The sequence below is a fragment of the Squalius cephalus genome (assembly GCF_949319135.1).
Source record: "Squalius cephalus genome assembly, chromosome: 17".
Taxonomy (NCBI): domain Eukaryota; kingdom Metazoa; phylum Chordata; class Actinopteri; order Cypriniformes; family Leuciscidae; genus Squalius; species Squalius cephalus.
Genome location: NC_137138.1, coordinates 24,007,904 through 24,030,177, shown reverse-complemented (window position 1 = coordinate 24,030,177; position 22,274 = coordinate 24,007,904). Strand labels below are relative to the sequence as shown.

At 37.8% G+C, this 22,274-nt stretch overlaps 1 protein-coding gene across 2 annotated transcripts in view; it reads left to right on the top strand.

Moving 5' to 3' along the window:
- The window catches only part of dacha (dachshund a), a 159,805-nt gene that overhangs the window by 59,394 nt on the left and 78,137 nt on the right, over positions 1-22,274 (top strand). For both annotated transcript variants that reach the window (XM_079898313.1, XM_079898312.1), the window contains exon 2: positions 9,649-9,764. In XM_079898313.1, the coding sequence (XP_079754439.1) occupies positions 9,649-9,764 (116 nt within the window). The remainder of the gene's footprint in view (positions 1-9,648; positions 9,765-22,274) is intronic.

Genomic DNA, 22,274 nt, shown 5'->3' with positions numbered 1-22,274 from the left:
ATCCATCCATCCATCCATCCATCCATCCATCCATCCATCCATCCATCCATCCAATGGACATATCTTTATGTATACTACTTTGTAGAAATAAAAACCTATAAAATTAATAGTATGCACTGTATGCTAGAAACGATTTACTGTATGATAAAGTAAAAAAACATGCTTTCACCCCAAATATGCTATAGAAAGCAGTTTATTGTTTGAAAAAAAAAAAAAAAGAAGCTGGTTCACGTATGAATCGTTCACTTTGGTTGCATTTTCTGTATTAATTTGCAGAATGGATTTTATTCGGTTAAATGTGTTGAACAGACCAAGGGGCCGTGGACGTGTAGAACTTTTTGAATATCGTACATACTAATTCTGTGTGAATCTGCAGATTCTTTCCCATGCAGGGCCTGGGGATCTGCTGTTTAGCAGCATGTGTCAAGGCCTTGTGTGTCATTTAGAAATAAAGATCATCTCACTGGACGTCCATATTGTTATGGATATTCATACACACTGGCTCCCATGTGCAATCAAATGATGTGCTCATGTCGTACGCTTCTCGGGTTTGATTGATGGCTGAAGATAATGGCTCACAAACAAACTCTCCCTCCCTCCCCCCACCCGCTCGCCCGCCCACCATGAATAAGGCAACACCCCTCTCTCTCTCTCTCTCTCTCTCTCTCTCTCTCGCACGCTCTCTCTCTCGCTCTCGGAGCAGACAGCAGGGGGGAAGACATCTGACATTTATTCAATACCATCAGTAGCTCTGTAGTGGCACTGCTGAGAGAAGGAGGGAAAAATTATGATCGGCGGTTACTTAAGCTAAAAGCTACATGGTGTCAGATGGAGGCAGCACTTAAAGAAATCCACGAGTAGAGATTTCTCTTCTGTCTCTTCTTTTTTTCTGGGTCGGGTCGACACATTGCACCCTTTTCCGAAATGGTTGCTTGCGCACAGCCGCACCGAGTTTTTTAATAAAAGCTTGAAGCGGAGGAATTCTCTGTTAATAATGCAGAACAAAAGCGACATTGTGAGGGCCGGACAGCATGTGTGTACGTGTGTATGCGTGCGAAAGAGGCCATGCCACATAGACAGGACTCTGTCGCTGTGCGCGCTTGACCTTTCTCTGGTGGCGTCCCAGGAGTCAGCATTTTGGAAAAACACACCTTTGTTTACTGTCATTAGCTGATCTTAGGTCATCTGTTGTGGCGGCCCCCTCGAAAAAAGCAATTCAAAATTTAATAATCCAAATTGGGTAAAGAGTCAGGCCTCTAATTTTCCTAATTTTCCCTAATATACTTGAGAGGTATACTGTAGACCTACAAATATAACAGAAAGCAGGGTTAACTTACAGACACATAAACCTCAAACTCTCAGTTGATTAACCTAAAACTTTCTTACTCCCAGTTATTGGTTCCAAAAACGTTCAGTCAACCCATATGTTCACTGTGAACACGCAAAGATATTCTCAATGGAGAGCGTCGAATCCAGGAGTCACCATTGAAATGGACGCTAAGAAGGGCACCATTCTACTACTATCTTTTTTTTTTGGTTTAAAGCCGATTTACATTTTTAGTGCATATCGCCACCTACTGGGCGGCAGTGCAATCATTTTTAAATTTTTTTTATTTTAATCTTTAATCAGTTGTTATTACAGTAAACAAAAATCATTCACTCACCTTCAAGTTGGTCCAAACCTGTATGAATTTCTTCAGTTGTTTGCCCCCTTTGACTTCCATAGTATGGAGGGGGAAAAAATTCACTGGAAGTCAATGGGATCCAAAAACTGTGTGGTTTCCGACATTCTTCAAAATATTTTATTTTGTGTTCAGCAGAAGAAAGAAACTCGTACAGGTTTGGAACAACTTTAGGGTGTGTAAATGATGACAGAATTTTCATTTTTGGGTGTACTATCCCTTTAATGCCATTTTTTCCCATCCATCTTTGTTGTTGTTTTTTCCTTTGGAGACAGATTATTAAACACTTCATCCATTCTGAAATTCAGCTAGCCAACCGGTAGGTGGTTGGAGACATTTGTCCTAATTTCTTGGCGTCGCCTCGGTTGCACCGCCCTGCACTTGGCTTTCCTCAACCCTCCAACAAAACCACTAGTTATAGTTAACAATAGTCTTCGTCTGACAATCGCAATCAAGATAATGGAACACAGTGTGAGACAAGCCTGTGCGGAAAAAAACAGCCCTACCACGGCCAAAGCCTTTCCCAAATTAAAAGCATTGGCCTTTAATCTGAGAAATATTGGATGGCTTTATAAGAAAGAGTGATGACTGAACATACATACCTGAAAATGTCAGGTGTGACCTTGCCTGTACTGAAATGCAGTGAAATTTAAAGGCAAAACAAGCTTTACTGACAACATCTGTGGAATGATATCACAGAAAATCATTTAAACTTCAGTTTCGTACCTCAGTCTGTAACAATGTGTTGACAGAAATGCACTTTAAATGGAAAGCTAAGGGGCAGTCGCAGTCATAGACTTAGATTCTTGTTTTTATTTGATCTGAAATAAAATAACATAAAACATGCACGTAAAATCATTATATATACTGTTATAACAGTTATAACTTATATAACAGTTCTTTCAAAAACTGTTGGATGGTGGTGTATGTCTTATGTTTCATGCTTTTTAGATAGATGAAGTGTTAATGTAGTAACTATTCAGTGAATCATTTTGCTTCAGTGAATCATTTTGCTTCTGTCTGCCACACATACTTCTGGTCCGCTCTATTGTACACTAATTAGTTTAGTCGTACAACACTGAGAGCAAAGTGCGGAATGAAATCAGCTGTAGTTGTCTGACTGTGAGAATGGAGCTTTAGTTGGAGGCAGTCTCAGACCAGACAGCTTCATGCAAAGTGTGTGTGTGTGAGTGTGTACGTTTGCAAGAGAAAGGATTTCAGTAGGATTGGTTGAATGCATGGACATATGGAGACTGACTCCTCTTGGGCATCAGCGGGTACCAGGAGCCCCATCATCCTCTCTGTCTGTCTCTCTCCCTCACACTGTCTCTCTCTCTCTCTCTCTGTCTGTCTCTCTGAGCTGGCACACTGGTAGCTCCTCTCCCTGGGATACTCAAGCCTTTCAAACATGAGTAATTGATGAATTGTATGCAATATGCAAATGTGAATGCATAAATCTCCTGACTGACAGCTTAATTTATGTGAGCCTTTAAGAATGCAGGATTAGATTTTAATTAAATATCTTCAAAGGCACCCTGACTCGTACATTTTTCTCTTGCCTCAGCTGCCGTCTTTGTTGTTGTTTAAACCGTTTTCCATTATAATTTGGGAAATCTGATTTTGGTTTCCCTCTGTGTCCTCCCGACACCCCCTCCGGCCACGGTCCAACCCTCGGCCTTTGCGCCTTCTCGGGCTAAATTTTATTACAAACCGTTCTCGTCAAAAGAGAACAAAGTTGGATTCTGCGAACAAACTCTTAGCCCCGCCCACTCAGCCGGAAGGGGTGTGGTTTGATTCACCTACCTCGGGACTTCCATGTGGCCCCGCCCCCGTCTTTTCAGCCACATTGTCTCAGCTAGACAAGCAGGTGTCGCCTGTTCATGAATATTGAATAAGGCCGTTTAAAAGATGACAAGGGCACATTTACGAAGCTGGGAGAGAATAAAAAGTGCTTAGTAACCCAGTTTTCGCCGGTCCCCAGCAGAGCGCAATGCTGTCGCCGGGGATTTGAGCAGAGTGATTGGTTGCGACGAGCGCACTGACAGGGTTTTCTTCTCCGGCGTGTGGAACGTGCAGTAACGTGTGAATGACTTTTCACTGCCATCTGTTCCTCCAGCCCGATGGGATACGGGGAAGGAGTGGAGAGTGTACGCGCGTGTGTGATTGTATACTCACTGCTCTTCACTGTCTGTCGTGGCTTTAGGGAACGCACATGGGCATCATGCCTGCAAGTGGGAAAGGGAGATGAAAAATATTCCCATACCAGGGAATTCTCAGGGTGTGAAAGGCTCCATTACAGTCAGATTGACTAAAGCACTGAGCGGTTCACGAGGAGTCGACTCGATATGCCGACAAGCAGCCTTCAGTAGACCTGCATTGTAACCGGTTAATCGAGACAAAGTCAGGACACTCTGATTATGAGTGTTTATAATGTTTTTGCCTTATGAATCCTAAGAACTCGAGAAAATGTATATTGTCACCCTCAAATTATTGGATACTTATCAGCAATTCGGAAGAGATTGTACAATTGTGTAAACCTCTAAAAAGATGATATCGCTCTTACTGGTGCAGTTATGTTTTATAAACGTATACATTCTGAAATCTTTTAGTTTTATTTCCAGTACTTGAAATTATGGCTACAACAGCTAGTCTATAAAATGTTTGACAACTTTTAAACAGGATACCTGTTAATTTTTTTTTCCAGTAAATGTTTTTATTTCACACATGCAATGTCTTTCCATATTTTTTCTGCATTGCTACCGTTCGCACATCATCACCTAAATGCCTTTTAAAATTATACAAAAATTCTGTAACACTTTAATTTAGGGTCCAATTCTCACTATTAACTAATTGCTTATTAGCATGCGTATTACTAGGATACTGGCTGTTTATTAGTACTTATAAAGCACATATTAATGCCTTATTCTGAATGACCATATTCTACATCCCTTAATCCTTCTCAATACCTAAACTTAACAACCACCTTACTAACTCTTAATAAGCAGTAATTAGGAGTTTATTGAGGCAAAAGTCATAGTTAATGGTGAGAATTAACCAAAAATGTACTTCATTTTGGTGGCAAACATCTCACAACAAACGTGGAAGCAAAGTGGCTAAACATTATAAAGCCATATTATATTATTCTGTATTAAGTACAGAATGTTCACTTCATTTAGACAATATTTCCCTCCACTAAGGAGATTTTCAATTTTCATTATCAATAAAGGTGATTGAGAATTAGCTGTAAATATCAGTCGGGTATGCGCACACTTCTATTTGTGTAAACTGTATAAATCTTGTATTTCTTGTAAATTAGATTTGTATTTAATAACTTTGTTTACACATTAAATGCATTTACATGTACAACAAAATGCTGCTAACAATAAAAAAATCTCATTATAAAAGCCATACGATGCAAACATGAACTACGTAAAACCATGAGGTTGTGAAATCGTTGGATTTTCCCCTTTTTATGTCAAAACGTTGGGAAGTGCGGAACAAAATCAACGTAAGTTCTCAAATGGTCAAAAATGTGCTGATCAGGTTTTGCTCTAAGAGTTTCTGACCTTTAACAGAACACAGTTCATGGCATTTGCTTGACCTTACGTTATCATGTTACGAGGCATAATCAGTGTAAGAGCATGCAATATTTGTTTTTCTTTTTATCTGGAAATAAACTTTTAATCCAAATTTTGTTGATCTAAGTAGTTGTCAGTTGCAGCACTACGTCAGTACTATATCCTTATTTGTAGTAATCATACCAAGTCGCATATTTTCACACAATTAGAATTCCAGTACTTTTTCTGGAACATTGTGTCAAGTACATGACGACTACCTTTCCAAAAGTGCTCTTGAAAATGAAAGGATGGGTTTTATGTAAGGGAAGCACCTGTCACAAGTGAGGAAAGAACTGCTCGGCCTCTAACAATACCCAGTCAAAGTGGAGCTAAATAAGAAAATAGCTTTAAGAGTCCCGCGGGAGTCAAGTGCCTGTTCACGCACAATCGCCTGACTGCAGACTTCTAACGACTCCAGCATGTTGGCTTGGATCTTGTATTTCGGGCACGCCTCGATTAGGAATGCTTAAAAGGAGCAAGTGAGTCAGATGCTCTAAATGAGGAAAGAAAAAACTCTTCTTGTTCTTCAACACACGTCGAAGTAGAGCCTTAAAGGAAATGCTTTTCCACCTCATTTTAAGGACGACCGGAAGCGTGTGCTTTTCTTTTCACTGAGCTGCGGTGTCAAGTTAGTAGCTGACCGTCTTCAAAGGCGGGATCTTTTGACATTTAGTTGATTTTTCTTCCTGCACTACATTGACCTCACGGAATCGTTTGCTGCCCCGCCATGCGGTTTTCTAATTTGCTTTCCTCAAAGGAAATGGAGTCGTGTTATCGGAACACTGAGGTAATTGATTGTTTTCCAACGTGGCTTTTGCCAGAATGATGTAAAAACCAACTTTAAAATAAATTCGGGCCTTTGCACACAACGATATTTGTAAATAAATGAATGTTATTTGCAACCTTTAATCATTTTCTTTCTCACCTGTGGCCTAGTAATTAGCATTAAGCGGTACTCAGACTACAGGAGTTTTTAAATCTTTACCGATTGTGAAATCTGGTTGCATCACAAGGAGAATCTTCACACATTTTCTTCTTTCAAATCTCAAACCTGCACGCATCACACACTACAACACATTGTTAAGATTGTCATGCCAGATTTAGCCCCTCAAATGATCTCACGGGGACGCGGACATAAACAAAATGGATACTGTGTCGCGGCAACTTGCTGTAGACATTATATGAGTAGACATTATAAAGGCAGTCGTACCACATTTCGACCACGGACCACTGGACCCGTACAGCTGTTGGTTGCTTCGCGGTCGCCATTTCATAAGTTCAGTTACTTCCATTTCCTTGAAGACTTGTCTCTCATTGGCTTTTGAAGTCCTAATATAATCATAGTCGTAATCATTCCGATTTAAAATCCTAAATATCAAACATGTCTGATATTGTCGGGGTGGCCCAGACGTGTCCGCGAAAACATGAGGAGGTTTGAGATTTGATCTGTAAACACCCCACATTACCAGATAATCTGGGCCGAACATCGGAACCGACAAATGCCCTGGACAAGTTTTTTCTCTCTCTGATGTGGGTTTCTGAAGAGCATTTTTGAAGCCTAAAGTGGGCGGAGACGAAATGGGCAAAGAGGCGGGATCAGCTGAGGTGTTGTGGCGGCTAACAGACAGCAGACAAACGGCTAGTAGTGACAGCAGTGGCAATCCACCTGTCACTCAAGTGGCCACGCCCTTAATTATGCAGAACTTGAAGGCTTAATATAATTTTAATGGATGAGTTATTAAAAAATTCACCCCCCTCACAGTTGTCATGAAGGGCAAAATTAGCTATATAGATCAATACCACTTTTTGCACCAGGCTGTAAACATATTTTTTTCTGCTGTAAAGTTGGGCGTTTTAACATGGGGGTCTATGGGATTGACTCTCTTTTGCAGCCTGTCTCTAGCGGCCAGTCGATGAATTGCAGTTTAAGTCACTTTCGTGTTGGATTCAAGAGAGGGCCGCTTGGTCATGTCTCGATCCCCCGCTATTTTCTCTGTCAATAAAATCGCATGCATAAAAAGTATGTTTCACTGAAAAAAGTCAAACGAAACGAGACTGTAAAGTAGTTCGTCAAACTCTCCCTAAATCAAAGACTCCAGTCATTTCATCTGCACTGGAGAGGAATTGTGGTCTGGCAAACTGTGCTGACGGGTTTTTTTATTTTTTTTTTAACTGTACAGTTAACTCCATCGACTGCTCTCCACTTACAGGCACTACAACAGCTAAAGTGATTCATGTTGATTGCCTCTCTTTTCCACCACGCTCTACTGTTCATAGTTTTTAATTAGATTAGTAATGTGATGGTCCAAAGTGATTCGCATTCGCCACGGACCTTGACAAGCTTGTCAACAGATCAGTGAGTCAAGAGGAAGGCCCATGTGGTGGCGATGGACAACTGGACGCTGAAGGGGTCGTTTGAAGTTTACCATTGATCCACTTGACTTGTAGTAAAGATACTGCTGACGTTGTTTTACTGCGGTATTGCTTCAAGTCTGAAATGAAAGTACGTAAAAATATGTATATGCACTCCTCAGATCTTGAATCTGAGAGTGGTGAAAGTACAGTTTAGGCCAGGGGTTGAAACTTCATGCCAAATAACCCCAAATATGACGATATGAACTGAAACATATGTCTTTCTGGACGTACGCTTGATGATGTTGTATTGAAACGTCCATTGTAGAGGGTTGCCTTGCAATGCCCGTGCGCTTTGACGTGTTCATGACTTGTTTAATCTATGAAGGTCTAAATGAAGCTTGCACTTCTGTGATCAAAACTGACTTTTCCCACGTAACAATAGACTTTATATATAGAAAGACTTTGCACTCATGTTACTTATGAATGGGAGAAAGTGCAACGTGTAATATGCCAAAATAAGTCCTGCCTTCTGAATGAACGAGACGCCTACTGATTGATAGTCATTGCGTCACTGCGGTTAGAAGCTCCTCTTTGCTTTGCTATGATCAGTTTAGTGGTGATTCTGCTCTGGTTTGTGTTTGTTAGCGCTGCAGTATTAATAAAACGGTGAAAAAGACTTGCTGCTTGATGTTCTTGGACTTGATCCAATGATATGCAGCAGTTGAATTAGCATTTTGCTTTTCTGGCTTATTTTGCTCTGCCAGCACCCTTGCGCAGGGTTCGAACTGTCATGTACCTGTCTCTTTGATAGCCTCTCTCACAATGAAGTGTGAGAGATAAGTGTGTGTTTGTGTTTTGTGTTGAATAATTTGTCAAGCGTGTTGTACGTTAGCGGGACATGTTTCTAAGAATGTGCTTGTTCATGTATCTATCATGACAGAGGATGATATATAACCGTATGTTTGTTGGTTTGATGTGTGTGTGTGTGTGTGTGTGTATAAATTGTAGTAACTTGATTCTGCTTTGAACGTTCCTTTTCATTGTTCTTGTTGGGGGGGGGAGTCGCACCACATTCCATTTTACAACCCCAATTAACTTTACCTTGTCATAAAAAAGTATTATGTTTTACCACATGACTTTAAAAAAAAAAAATACTATTAAGAAGTGAAGATTTGTTTTTAAGTAGTTTTTTTTTCCCATAAGGAATACGAATAAACAATTATACCAATTCTTATCAAGAATTTCTTCCTTTAATTAAGCTTTTGTCTTAATTATGATATCAGAACAGAAAATATCAAAAGTTAAAATATTCATAAATTAAAAAACATGATTATCATGTTTTTGAGTGATTGTATCTTATAGGATCATGTATTCAAGACATTGTATGTATGAATACATTTTTTTAATGCATTAAAAAAAAGAGGGTCATGTCATTGACCCAAAAGTAGCTTATGTTTGGTGTCCAATCAAAACACATTACACTGTCATGTAACCGTGTGACCTACATGTTAAAGCAAAAATGTAGATGCAAATGTAAAAAAAAAAAAAAAAAAGGTTGTGGAAAATGTTGGTCAGACTTTAGATTAGAGTCCAATTCTGACTATTAACTAACTATTAACTATGAGTTTTGCCTCAATAAACCCCTAATTACTGTTTATTAGTAGTTAATAAGGTTGTTAAGTTTAGGTATTGGGAAGGATTAAGGGATGTAGAATATGGTCATGCAGAATAAGACATTAATATGTGCTAATATATGCATGCTAATAAGCAACTGGTTAATAGTGAGAATTGAACCCTAAAGTGTTACCAAACATGTTTCCACTCTGTAAATTATAATTACAAAGAATCACAAATAAATACATTGAATCACATGTGAAATTTTGAAATAGAAAGATAACATACTTGGATAACATACTCCTGTAATCTTTGTTAACCTACTTTTTTTTTTATCCAGTGTCAATAAAACCCCTGTTGTCTGTGTTTTTTCTCTCCAGTTCTCGGCCTGGTCGTCCTCCCAAGCGTTCTCTCGGCGTGGCGATGCAGGACAGCTCTCGTCTGCTTCCTCACGGTGTTCACGGGCTGCTGTCTCCAAGTCTGCTCTCCCCGACAGGTACGACCCCCCCCCCTTCGCTCAACCACCTGGAAGACCTAAAAATACCAGCCCTCAGATCGACACCAGAGTGTAAAACACCACGTATAGGAACATTTTTATTCCCTTCCTCTGTGTAATCTGGATTTCTTTTTATTTTTATCTGTGCTGTCTGTCTCTTTTCCCATCTCTCCTTTTCTCTCCTCCTCCCACTCTTCCACCTTCTGCAAATCAGTTGGTATTGATTTCCCCCCTCTGTCCTTCACTGGCCACCACTGCGTCTCAAACAGAGGTTAAACTATTGGATTTCTGTTGCCTCTTTGCTTTTTTTCCTTTGCACGCATTTGCTTTCTCTCTCGTCATCCCTCTTTCATCGTTCCTTCCTTTGGAATACAATCCGTTTCAGAGGTATCGTTTGATCGCTTTTAGACCAAAATCCCAAACCACTGGACCTCACCTGCGTGTTTGTTTGCGTATTTTATATTTACGAGTAAACCGCATGTGCGTCTCGGTTAACGCCATGTTCTCCGTCGTTCCTCTCCTTGCTTTTTAGCTTCAGTTCTCTAAATTGCTGATGGTAGTGGCAATTTAGCTCTCACAATGGGCAGCGCGCGTATCGACCGTAGTAGCCGGAGCAGTCCGTTAGCCGGCCCCGCTGATTGATTTTAGATGACTCTGTTGTTATTTCCGAGGTGGGGAGGGGGAAGGAGCTCTTTAAAATGTGCGTCCACATTTCTCTCAATCCCTCTGCTCATCTTGCCGTCCCCAACACCAACAAACGCCTGACTTTGCAGGATGTGATGCGATTTGAGAGCGACGTGAGTTAACGGGGACATTCACATTATGGGGCCTCATTCATGAAACCTGAGCACAATTATTTTTTTGTGTGAATCATAAAAATCATTCTTATGTAACCTGAAAAATCATAAAACAAGGTGTGTTTATGTGCATTACAAATTCACAGGTAATTGGTTATATTTATTTAAATATTTATTTGTTTGAATTTAGCAAAGGTGGATTTCCTGTCACATTTCGAATAGTCATATTTCATGTAACCAGAAGTTTGGAATCATTAAGATTTTTTTTTAAGTGTGTTTGAAATAAGTCTTCAGTGTCACATGATCCTTCAGAAATCATTCTAATATGATGATTTTCTGCCCTAGAATTTTTTTATTTATTATTATCAATGTTGAAAACTCTTGGTAACATTAATAATATTTTCATCACTTTAATGTATCCTTGCTTTTTTAATCTTTTTAATTGTAGTTTATCACAGTTTCCACTAAATATTGAGCAGCACAACTGTTTTCTACATTGATAATAATAAGACATTTTTCTTGAGCAGCAAATTATCATATTAGAAAGGACCATGTGACACTGAAGACTGGAGTAATGATGCTGAAAATTCAGCTTTGATCACAGGAATAAATTACATGTTATATTTTTATATAAAAAAAGAAAAGTTATTTTAAATTGTAATAATATTTCACAATATTACTGTATTTACTGTATGTTTGATCAAATAAACGGAGCCTTGGTGAGCATAAGTGACTTCAAAAACATTAAAAAGTCTTAATTGACCAGTAGTGTAACTTTTAAATATATGTATTTCTTTTAGATGGCATAGTTACTGATATCATTTACCATTTTAAATGTGTTAAATTAACTAAAGCTTTTATTTTAAACTCCCATCTGGTTGTGTCCCAAATCCCTCAGGTCTTCCTGATATAGTTCCGTGCATGAATCCATACAGGAACTGTGTCAGGATGCCTCCGTCGGTTCTCCATGACAGTAGTATACACATATTGTGAAACTTGCATTTCTTAATTTACTCATTCATATTTCAATACAAATAGAAAACACAGTAAACATGAGTCAAGCTGCTGCTTAAATATTTTACAATTCCTATAAATTTTAAAATAAAAGTTTATTAAGATGTAACGGCCCTCCATTGAAATGAAGTAATGTAACTGCTGAAAATATTAACTTGTTAAACGGGCCACAGTTACCAAAGACGACTACATTTGTGATCTTTCACAGCAAATTGCTGGATTTGCAACTTTTTAATGAGGTAAAAATGAATGTAATTAGCATTGGTTGTAATATTAATCTAGTATGGATTCTAATTACAGTTGTCCTTATTATAGTCAGTAATTATACAAGTGTGTATTTATAATGAATTAATTATATCGTAAAATTAAATGACTATTTTTTGCTATAATTTTGTTAATATATAAATTGATAGCAAAAAATCATATCATATTCTTATTTCATTATGAGATGTCTAATATCTATTAGTACCTTTTTTTTCTAACCTACTCAATAAACTATTTTGAATGTGTGACCATACATCAGTACATCACATTAGTTTTTAGTAATACATTTGAGGCATCGTTAGAGTCGTCACTTTCTAGCGTGTTCTTAACACATCAGCAGATTCTGATCAGACTTGCCATTTAATTATTAGCAGCAATTTGTGCAGTTATTTCCTGCTAACGCCATAATTAGGCAGAAGAAAGTGTCGGCTGGGCTGATATAGCGCTCGGCGGAGGATATCAATGCTCACGCTCATCCTTAGAGAGAGAAAAACAGCCAGAGAAAGATGTCTCTGGAGAAATGAAGCGTTTTTCTGTTCTCTCGAAGCCCTCCGCTGTGAAGAAGTGTCTGAATGCGGGAGGGGGGTGCTAGTAAACCAGGTGTTGTTGTGGGCTTTGTTTTTGCATTTGGTTTCCTGGATTGCTGTTGACAGAAACATTATAAGCCTGTGGCAACGAGAGCTGATATAACATAACTCATATGTACAAGACATTAGAATAACTTCAGACATGAATGATGCCTTAAACCGTGCATCTTATTGAGAAGAGGTATATACTATTACTTTTCTAAGCGATCAAACTAGTGATTTTCACCTGGCAGATGATAAAAATCATGAAAATCCCATATATTTACATTGAAGGAGCGACTCAAGCCATATCTGGAATATCAGAATATCAGATTAAGAGACTTATTCCAGGTTTAGCATGAGTTTAGCCCAGTTAATTAAGTTGATTTCCACAAAAAAATATTTTAACTCACCCCCTGTTATGGTTTTTGTTTTTAAAGGAAATAATTAGGTTATGGTGAAACACTTAAAGTCAAAGTACTTTTTTTGATGATTTAAAGATAGAAATGTGATGGTTATTATAATGTATAAAAGCACTTAAATTTATTCTACTTGGCTATTATTTGAGCTGTAAAGTTGTTACTTTTATGGTGATTAAAGTTGAATTGAAGTTGAAATAAAATAGAATATAAATTTACTCTGAAAAGGTTAGTAAAACATACAGTTAACATCTTGTGGCTATTTTATTGAATTAGTGAGTATTTGAGCAGATTGGTCCCATTTATCTCAATTGTAATTGCATCACTGAAACCATTTTTTTTTTTTTAAAGAGAGACGAGCCGAAATTTTTTATTTTTTTGGCAATCAACAATTGCTGTCGATTGAGCTTAATTTGTATTGAATTGAAATAATCCTTTTAAAGTTTGTCTCTTTTCATTTGGATCAATAAGCCACACCCTAGCAACACCCTGGCAACCACTTACTGATTTTTTTTCTCCAGAAAATCTATAAAAAAGATGCATTAGCTAACATGACCTAAAAATGAGCCATATATTTTTCACAGCATTTATTAAACTTTGTTCATGTTGGTTAATAAAAATACATAGTATAATACAAAAATATTGTTTAGTGTTCGTTCTTTGTTACTTGTGTAGTTAACTAATGTTAAAGTCCCCCTGTAGTCAATAATTTTAAACGTTTTTTTTCCTTGAAAAAATATTCTTCGTGCCTTAAAATAGCTTGAATATAACTCTACACCTTTTGCCTCATTTAGTAGACGTGGTTCTATGAATATGCAAATTAGCCCCGCCTCCACTCACTCACACCAGCTCAGAGATCCACTCGTTGATGATCACACGTTGACCTGATTGGTTACAAGGTAGTTTGTGACGTCAGAAACACCAGCGATTTCAAACCGCGATTTGGTTCACTGCAGTTTTAAGGAGAAAATACTCAGCAATGGTGTTGACTTATGAATTTGCACATGGTGTGTCTTAAATTATATTAAAAACACCACATAGACATAAACAACATTTAAAGTTTGATTTTTCACCACAGAGGGACTTTAACAAATTAAACCTTATTGTAAAGTGTTACCGAAAAAAATCTGGTAATCCTTACATAGTTGACCGTACGCAGGGGTAATAATAATAATAATAATTTGTTACATTTATATAGCGCTTTTCTAGGTACTCAAAGCGCTTTACATGGAAGGGGGAATCTCCTCAACCACCACCAGTGTGCAGCATCCATATTGCGCCAGAACGCCCACCACACACCAGCTTACTAGTAGGGTAGTTTGACTTTCACCGACTTCCCAACTCACCGCCTGTTTTTGGGTTCGAGTCTGGGCCCACCGCTGGTAACTGATACATCGATCTCATACATACACACTTGTAGAAAGCCTCTCTTACACAAACCTGTCTACACACACACACACGCACACACACTCCGTCTCTCTCTTTCTCTGTGGGTGAAAACAATTGCAGGCCTAGCTGGTGACTTTGATGAATGACATGTCCCTTTGGGGAGCAGTTTCTCCATCTGTTTATCCCCCCTTCTGTTGCCCCCCCTCCCTAAACTCACTCACACACACATGTGCAGAAACGCACACGGCACTCAGTGCAGGAGTATTTAAGACTGCCGCTGGCTCCGTCATGCACCTGTAAGCACTCTCGCACACACAAGACATCTTCTTTTTCGAGCACCTAGAGTCTCATTGTCGTATGTTGTTATGTGGTTGGCTAATCAAGGAGTTTCTTGATGGAAAGTAGTCGACTGGTCGGACTAAAGGTCAATCTGAATGTGCAATCTGCAACATATTTTACTTTCGCCAGTGAAAAGTATGTTAAAAGGTATTAAAAGAAATAGAAATAAGAGAACTTGATTTTTATCAATCATTTTGAAGCTTTAATTAAGATGCGTTTTGGTCGATCGGATCACAAGTGGATGATGCTAAATACAGGTGTAAACGGCGTCTAAAACGCTTTGAGCTTGTCCACTTTCTGCCACTTCCGGAGGGAGTCGAAAACGCATTCGATCGGTTTGCTTTCATAATGTGTGGTAATGTGGTCGAATGCGTTCGAACAGCCGCAAAGACTGTCTTCTCTCCGCCCACTGACGTAAACATCATGGGAAGCGCGTTAGCCAGACGGGATTTAAACTTTATCGGCTGAAGACCTAAGTTTGGTTAAGATGATAAACATACCAAGCACAATGTTCTCTCACCATTCCTGATTTCTAACATGCAGTCACAGCGTTCGGCGTGGTCTTGTGACTGTCAGAGCAGAAATGAAAGCTGATGCTCTCCCGATTGTTTTCGGTCGTGTTCATATGTGAATTGTGTTAGTTTATTTCATCCTTTAGATTGAGAGATCTGTGAAAGCTCATACATGTACCCGCCCATAGACCCTCCCCTCGAAGAAATCAGGACAGAAGTGGTTGAAAGTGGACAAAAGAGACGGATTAAAACACCAGGTGTAAACGGGAATGTGTCCCTCGTCTACTTGTGATCCAATCGACCAAAACACATCTTAATACCATGTGTAAACAGGGCCAAAAAGTAGTTGGTCGGACCAAAGGTCGATGTGAATTTGCAGTTCGCAAACCATTTTACTTCCGTAATGAGGCATGATTCTAAGTTAAAGGTATTAATAGAAAAAATATATAGGACAGAACTTGATTTCATCAATCCAGAATTCATTTGAAGGTGAAAACTGAAATTTTTACCAAAAAGTAGTCGACTGGACGGTAACCGTTCACAACCCATTTTACTGTAATGTGGCATGTTTCGAATTTAAAAGCTATTAAAAAAAAGACTTTGATTTTATTCATCAGGAATTAATTTGAAGCTGAAAACTGAACAATTTTGGTGACCAAAATTGACTGTTTACTGCAAATTCAAGCACTGCCACTCAAATCAATTAAAACAAACAAATATAAATCATTTGTAAAAAAACAATCTACATAAACCAGTCGCGCAGTTTTACTCTGTGACCTCTTTGAGGGATTCTCTTCCCTCGTTTAGAGCCGGTCACTTGTGTTGCACTCTGACTGGAGGGGTTAACTCTGTCTGTGTGTGTGTGTGTAGGAAAAGAGCTAGGATAAATAAAACATGGAGATCTGTTTAGTGACATATGGGCTAGTGCAGCCCGTCTCCTGCATCCTAATGAACGCTAAGCCTTTCAAACTGTGTGAGACGAGAGCTTTGTGCTGCCAGGAATATAGATATCAGCGAGAACCACTGTGCGTTTATGTTTGGTTAAACCTGTGATTTATAAGAGTGCGTACAGCAACACCCAACTTCAGTTTGTACTTTTGTTAGGGTTGTAAAACGTTGTAAGGAGTCATGTGTTAACGGCAACTTGAAGTGGCACAGCCGTGCAGATTCAACATATGGCAGTCAATTGACAAGTCAGCTGAAAAAAAATCCACAGTTGAACACAAATTAAGCTAGTCATTTGCAAAATTTCTTTTTTTTTTTGTGTGTGTCAGAAAAAAACTTCTCACAGTCTTAAAGTCATTAGCACGTCTGTGACTTTTTGATATCTGACAAAGGTGACATCTGTACAGTTTTGGCAGAACTGTATAAACCCATTTAATCCCACAGGTTAAATTTGTGACCAAAATTTAGCATAAAGTTTAAAGGGTATAGGAGGAGTTATTGATGTATATTACGCAGAGTTCACTGTAAGTGAAATACAGACTGTCTTGATTTCATATCATAGCCTGATATGCAGAGATAACAAAAACCTGTTAAATTTACCAAAAAGATGCTGTAAATTTCATGTAATACAAGTGATGTTCAGGCATTACGGAAGATGTTTTGGTAACTGTATATCTTACAGTTCATAACTGTATTAATATACTTAGAACTACTGAGCTAACTTCTGATTTTTCTAATTCAAATATACTGATAACAAGCATAATAAAAATATATATTTTTTAATTATAATCAAATGTGATGCGTCACACCCGGGGCTTGCAGTTTTCACTGTAATAAGTAAACTCAATTTTTTTTACTTAGAAAATAAGTTATTGTAAAAGTATATTCTTCTTCTTCTACTTTTTCTTTAGCGTTTATCCCGCATAGTAGCAGGGTCGGCTTTTCTGGATCGCTGGTGCCATTTGATGCGATTATCGGCTTGATCGGGGTGCAAACCGGTAAGCTTGAGATCGTTGTGCCGCGTGTCGAGCCACCAGCTTCGGTATATTATTATTATTTTACATTAATACTGCATTAGTGTCGTCTTGTTGAATGTAATATAGATGTTCACTGTGGATTATAAGGTAATGCTAATTGGTACTTCATGATATTATATGGTACTATAATAATACGTTTTACAGTATTTTACGGTAAAATACTATAACATTTATTTTCTGCCTATTAAATGTATTTTTTTCACTGTTTATGGTGAGGTAATTAGTTAACTATTTAACATTTGGTTACTCTATTTTAAGGTGAAGTAGTTACATTGTACTTCAATAAGTACTGAGTAATATTTATTAGCTACATGTACTTATAGAGTTACGGTTAGGGTTTGCTTTAGGGTTAGTTACTTGTAAGTATGCATAATTTACTGTTATTACTATAGTAAGTACATGTAGTAACGTGGAACTACGTCACCTTAAAATAGTGTTACATATTGTATTACAATTGTAAATTTTTTTAATTTTTTTTCATGAATTACAAAAAAAATGTGCATGTGTATATATAGGCCCTTATCCAAATGGTACCCTAAACACTCACCGTCTTCCTACGAGTCTGCACTTTGGTGACGTAACACCGCTTTGACTGTCGGGAAGAAGTCTGCTCGGCAAAAGTGCGCACCGAGGGCGCTTATCGACCGCAAACAGGGCACTCGCGAGCACCCTTCTGAAACCTAAAATGCCAAATAGGACACCCTATGGTCTCACAGACTTAACGGACAAGCGTACGCGGCAGCCATTGTGAAGCTTTAGCCACTAGACCATAAGTGCGCATGAAGTGTGCCATTTGGGACAGGGCCATATTAGTATAATAATTAGCTATATTCATTGCACCACATTCACACTGTTGCATAGTCCTCCTGTAACACACACACACACACACACACACACACACACACACACACACACACACACACACACACACACACACAGACCTCCATCTGCCCCCAGGTGCATAGGTGGGTGGCCTTCAATCCCTATTTAATGAAGGCTATGATTTGTTTTTGGATCACACAGTGATCTGCCTGTCTTCAAACACACTAGCTGGAGATGTCTCAATTGCTCTTCATTATTGCAGGCAGAGCCTGTGGAAAAAACAAAAACACAAAGACATCATAACCACAAGAGCACGCACAGGCTCGGGGACGGAGAGAGGCTTCAAGTGTTTATTTCCATTGCTCTTCTTATAAAGAGAAGGCTGGCCTCTCTCCGACGGCTTCCCAGTACTTCTCCAGCACTTCCTGCATACTCAGCTGAAGTGAATGGACGGGAAAGGATGAAATGCTTTTCTCACTTTTTTCTTTTCTTCTTTAAACAGTTTGTCCTCACTTATCACTACACTGATTTCATCCACATGTAAAGATATTATCTGGGATCACTCCAGAGGTGAGAGATTAAGAGTCAAAATCGGCTAAGGGGTAATTAAATGTAACAAATCATATAAAAATGTATATTTTTTTGGAAAATGTAAAAAAAAAAAAAATTCAAACTTTGATAATTGCCTTAATCTTTTAAACAACTGAGAAGATGGTATTAAAATGACATTTTATAAAAATCACCTGTTTATAATATATATTACATCAGCATCTGAGAGTCAAATTGGACGACTGCAGGTCTAGATTATGGAATATGGAAAATTATGGAAAAAAAGATCAGTCAAGAATAGAAAATTATTTCAAATATTCAAATCAGGAATGTCAAAATCAGAATTCTAATCAGAATACTAACTCAGCGAAGTTTTTCAGTTGGTTTGGCGTTTATTCTCTTTTGTATTTCTTGATCATTCCGATTTAATTTCAGTTGAAGAACACATTTATACTCATGTGCGTTATGTATTATGTATGTTATCGTCTCTGACAGACGCCGCTCTGACCGCCATTTTCTCCCTCTTTCGGAAAGTGACGTCAAAACATCCGGTAGTGTGGGTTTTGCAGGAAATGCTTGAACTCGCTGGACCTCTGCTTCTCATAAATACTGCAGTGTATTGTGCACGTTATTTTTTTGACAGACATCAATGTTGCGATATTCAAATAATGTGGATTTGAAAACAGATGATAATAATTATTTATTTCTTAGCTGGCAAGTATTCAGTGATGTGATTGATGCCCATGAGCGTGTCGATGTTTTTAGTTCTAATATTACAACCGACAGCCAGTTTGTGATGGACGTAATGACGTGCGTAAGGGCTGAACTATGTGTGATTTCTGAGTAATTATAAAACGTGCTGGAGACATTCGAAATGCTTTTACAGAATGAAGTTTATTTTGTGGCTTAAATAAATGATATGTTACTCAGAGACTGACATGTTTGGCTTGTCAAAAATATTACATTACGCTGTCGCAAATTCATTAACTTTTGAAAATCAAGTTCATTTTTTTACCATGAAAGCTGTGGTTTTGATGCACAAAGTTGTTTCTATTGTTGTTTTTATTTAAACCTATGAAAATACAGATCCTGTTGTAAATGATAGTGAAAAATTGCTTTTTAAAACTGTTGTTCCATTATTACCCCATAGCTGATTTTGACTCATAATTGAGAGCACAGAGATCAAACAAATATTACAAAGTATAGGATCAAAAATTGGAGAGAGCATTAATGTTGCATTTACATTGATATTATTTAGTTGCCTTGACAATTTTTTACCATGGTAAACCGCTGAAATAGCAGTTACTACAGTAAATGGCTGTACTACAATTTTTAAAAATGTATCATTTTTAGGAAGGGATTGAATTTTGCAGATTCGTTTTATGAAAACTAACCATGGGTTTACCTCAGCAATAACTAATGTATTTGTGCGAAAACTTTAGTAACCACAGTCTTAAACTAAAATTTACTTTGATTTTACTACAGGAACGAGAGTTTAACTGTTGTATTTATTGTAAAATCATAGTAACAAGTAAAACCCTCCTTTATGAAAACTATAGTGTAACTAGTATTTGTTGTCGTTGTGGATCCGTCAGTGTATTTATTTTAAGTGTAGTATTAGTCGACGATATGCTCAAAAAAAGTGAAATTAAACAAAATGTCAAAGATTTGTACGAAGTTCACATATAAATTACTTTACAGTATTAAGAACTACAGCAACATTTTTGTGAGGGCTGTTAAGCGCACCTGCGAACTTGATCCGTCTTTATTGAAGAATTAATAGCTATTGAGACGTCCACCTACAGAACTCAAGCGATATGATACTCATCTGTCTGTTTGTCAGCCGCTGGCCTCCTTATCACTGCACCGCTCGGCAGCGTTAACTCTATAATTAGCCACTTAATTAGCAAAGGGGATTTGATTGACAGTTTGGAGCCAATGACTCACGTTCAGGACAAACGTGTAAGCGTATGTGTGTTGTTCGGGTGTGCTAGCGCCGCCGGCGACACATTAAGACCCACCTTAAGATCAATCCTACACTCATATCCAAAACCTCTTATGTGAGCACAAGTCAATCTGCGTGTGTCAGAGATTACAAAATCGGGATTAGTTCTGGGGAATGATACACATTTGTTAATCCCAAATAAATGATGTCGTCTGTGCAAAGCCTTGGAGTGACAAATTGCAGTCAAATGCCTCAGGATGAAAGATTGTAGAAACCTGAAGTTGTCTCCCCCCCCCCCCTCTATATATATCATACATAAATTAATATCAATATTTCAAATAAATGCTGTTCTTTTGAACTTTCTATTTAAAAATGTAAAAAAAAAAGAAAGAAAGAAAAAAAAAAAATATACACACAAATTACTTGTTACTTGAAAAAAACTTGCGTTGCTTGTAATGCGTTACCTTCAACACTTTGTGGTGTGTGTGTGTGTGTATATATATATATATATATATATAGATATATATGTATATATATAAATATATTAGAGGCTTTTGTTTATATATATATATATATATATATATATATATATATATATATATATATATATATATATATATATATATATATATATATGTATGTATATAAACAAAAGCCTCTAAGTCCGTCTAACTTTTTTTTTTTTTATATTAACATTTTTATCAGTCTCCTATGTATATGTTTCTACCAAAGTACTGGTATTTCTGAATGGGCTTTAGTGAGTTTGAAGTGAAAGTATTTGATGAATGTATGTGTATATATATATATATATATAGCAAAATTTTTCTTTAAAATTTTTTACTTTTTGCACTAATAAAGTGTTAATAAGCAGAGAATCGAGCATCAAGAGGTTGTATGAATAATATGTCCATGTTAATTACTCATCAGGGCACCTGCAGCTAAATGAGCTTGTGCTTACCAGAAATAGTTACTGTTCTCCGTGTGAAGGGCACCATCAAACACACACTCACTCTCTGGACAGCTAATACAGAATTTCAATATAGACACACACACACACACACACACTCAAACAAAAAAGGGCCAACAAAAAACAAAGAGTCTCAGCATCCCACAGCGAGCTTTATTAATTTTGACAGTGCAGTATGTAAATGGCTATTTTAGTGCTTACGCTGCTAGTTAGCCAGGTATCGGCCACGCTGACACTTCTTCCCCCTTGTATAAAAAAAAAGAGAAGAAAAAAGAGAACGTCAATAGCACATCGATAAAGTCACGCTAATTTTTACACGCTGTCCTCGACTTTGCCCTCATCTGCACTTTTTTTTTATTTTATTTAACATCAAAGTTCAAGATCTGACTTCGTTAATCTGGTATTAAAATGAATAAAAGGGTGACCTTGTCCAAATTAATAAGTCAGTGGTGAAACACGCTTTCAACGTTCAGAAAGGTTACACAAAGGTTAGCCTTCAAGTGCGGCACCAGCATGCCGAGGGAGACGCGGAGAGACAGATGCTCACCGCTTTCTCTTTCACATAGACTCTTGAACTTGCTTTGTTCGTGAGACATGTAAGCTCATCATTTCTTGCTTTTGTTGTGTAGCTTATAGACAAATGCTTCATAAGTCTAAAGATGAAGTGGTTAAGAAGAGGTTGGCTTGTGTCTTGATTGAGATCAAGAGACTGTAGACAGTTTGTTGACAGGCTCTTTGCTCTACTTCCCTTTGGTCACCCTCAGGCCCTGTTTACACCTGGCATTAAGATGCGTTTTAGTTGATCAGATCACAAGTAGACGAGGGACTTATTCCCGTTTACTCCTGGTTTTTTAATCCGTCTCTTTTGTCCACTTTCAACCACTTCTGTCCTGATTTCTTTGAGGGGAGGGTCTATGTTTGGGTAAATGTATGGGTTTTTCAGAT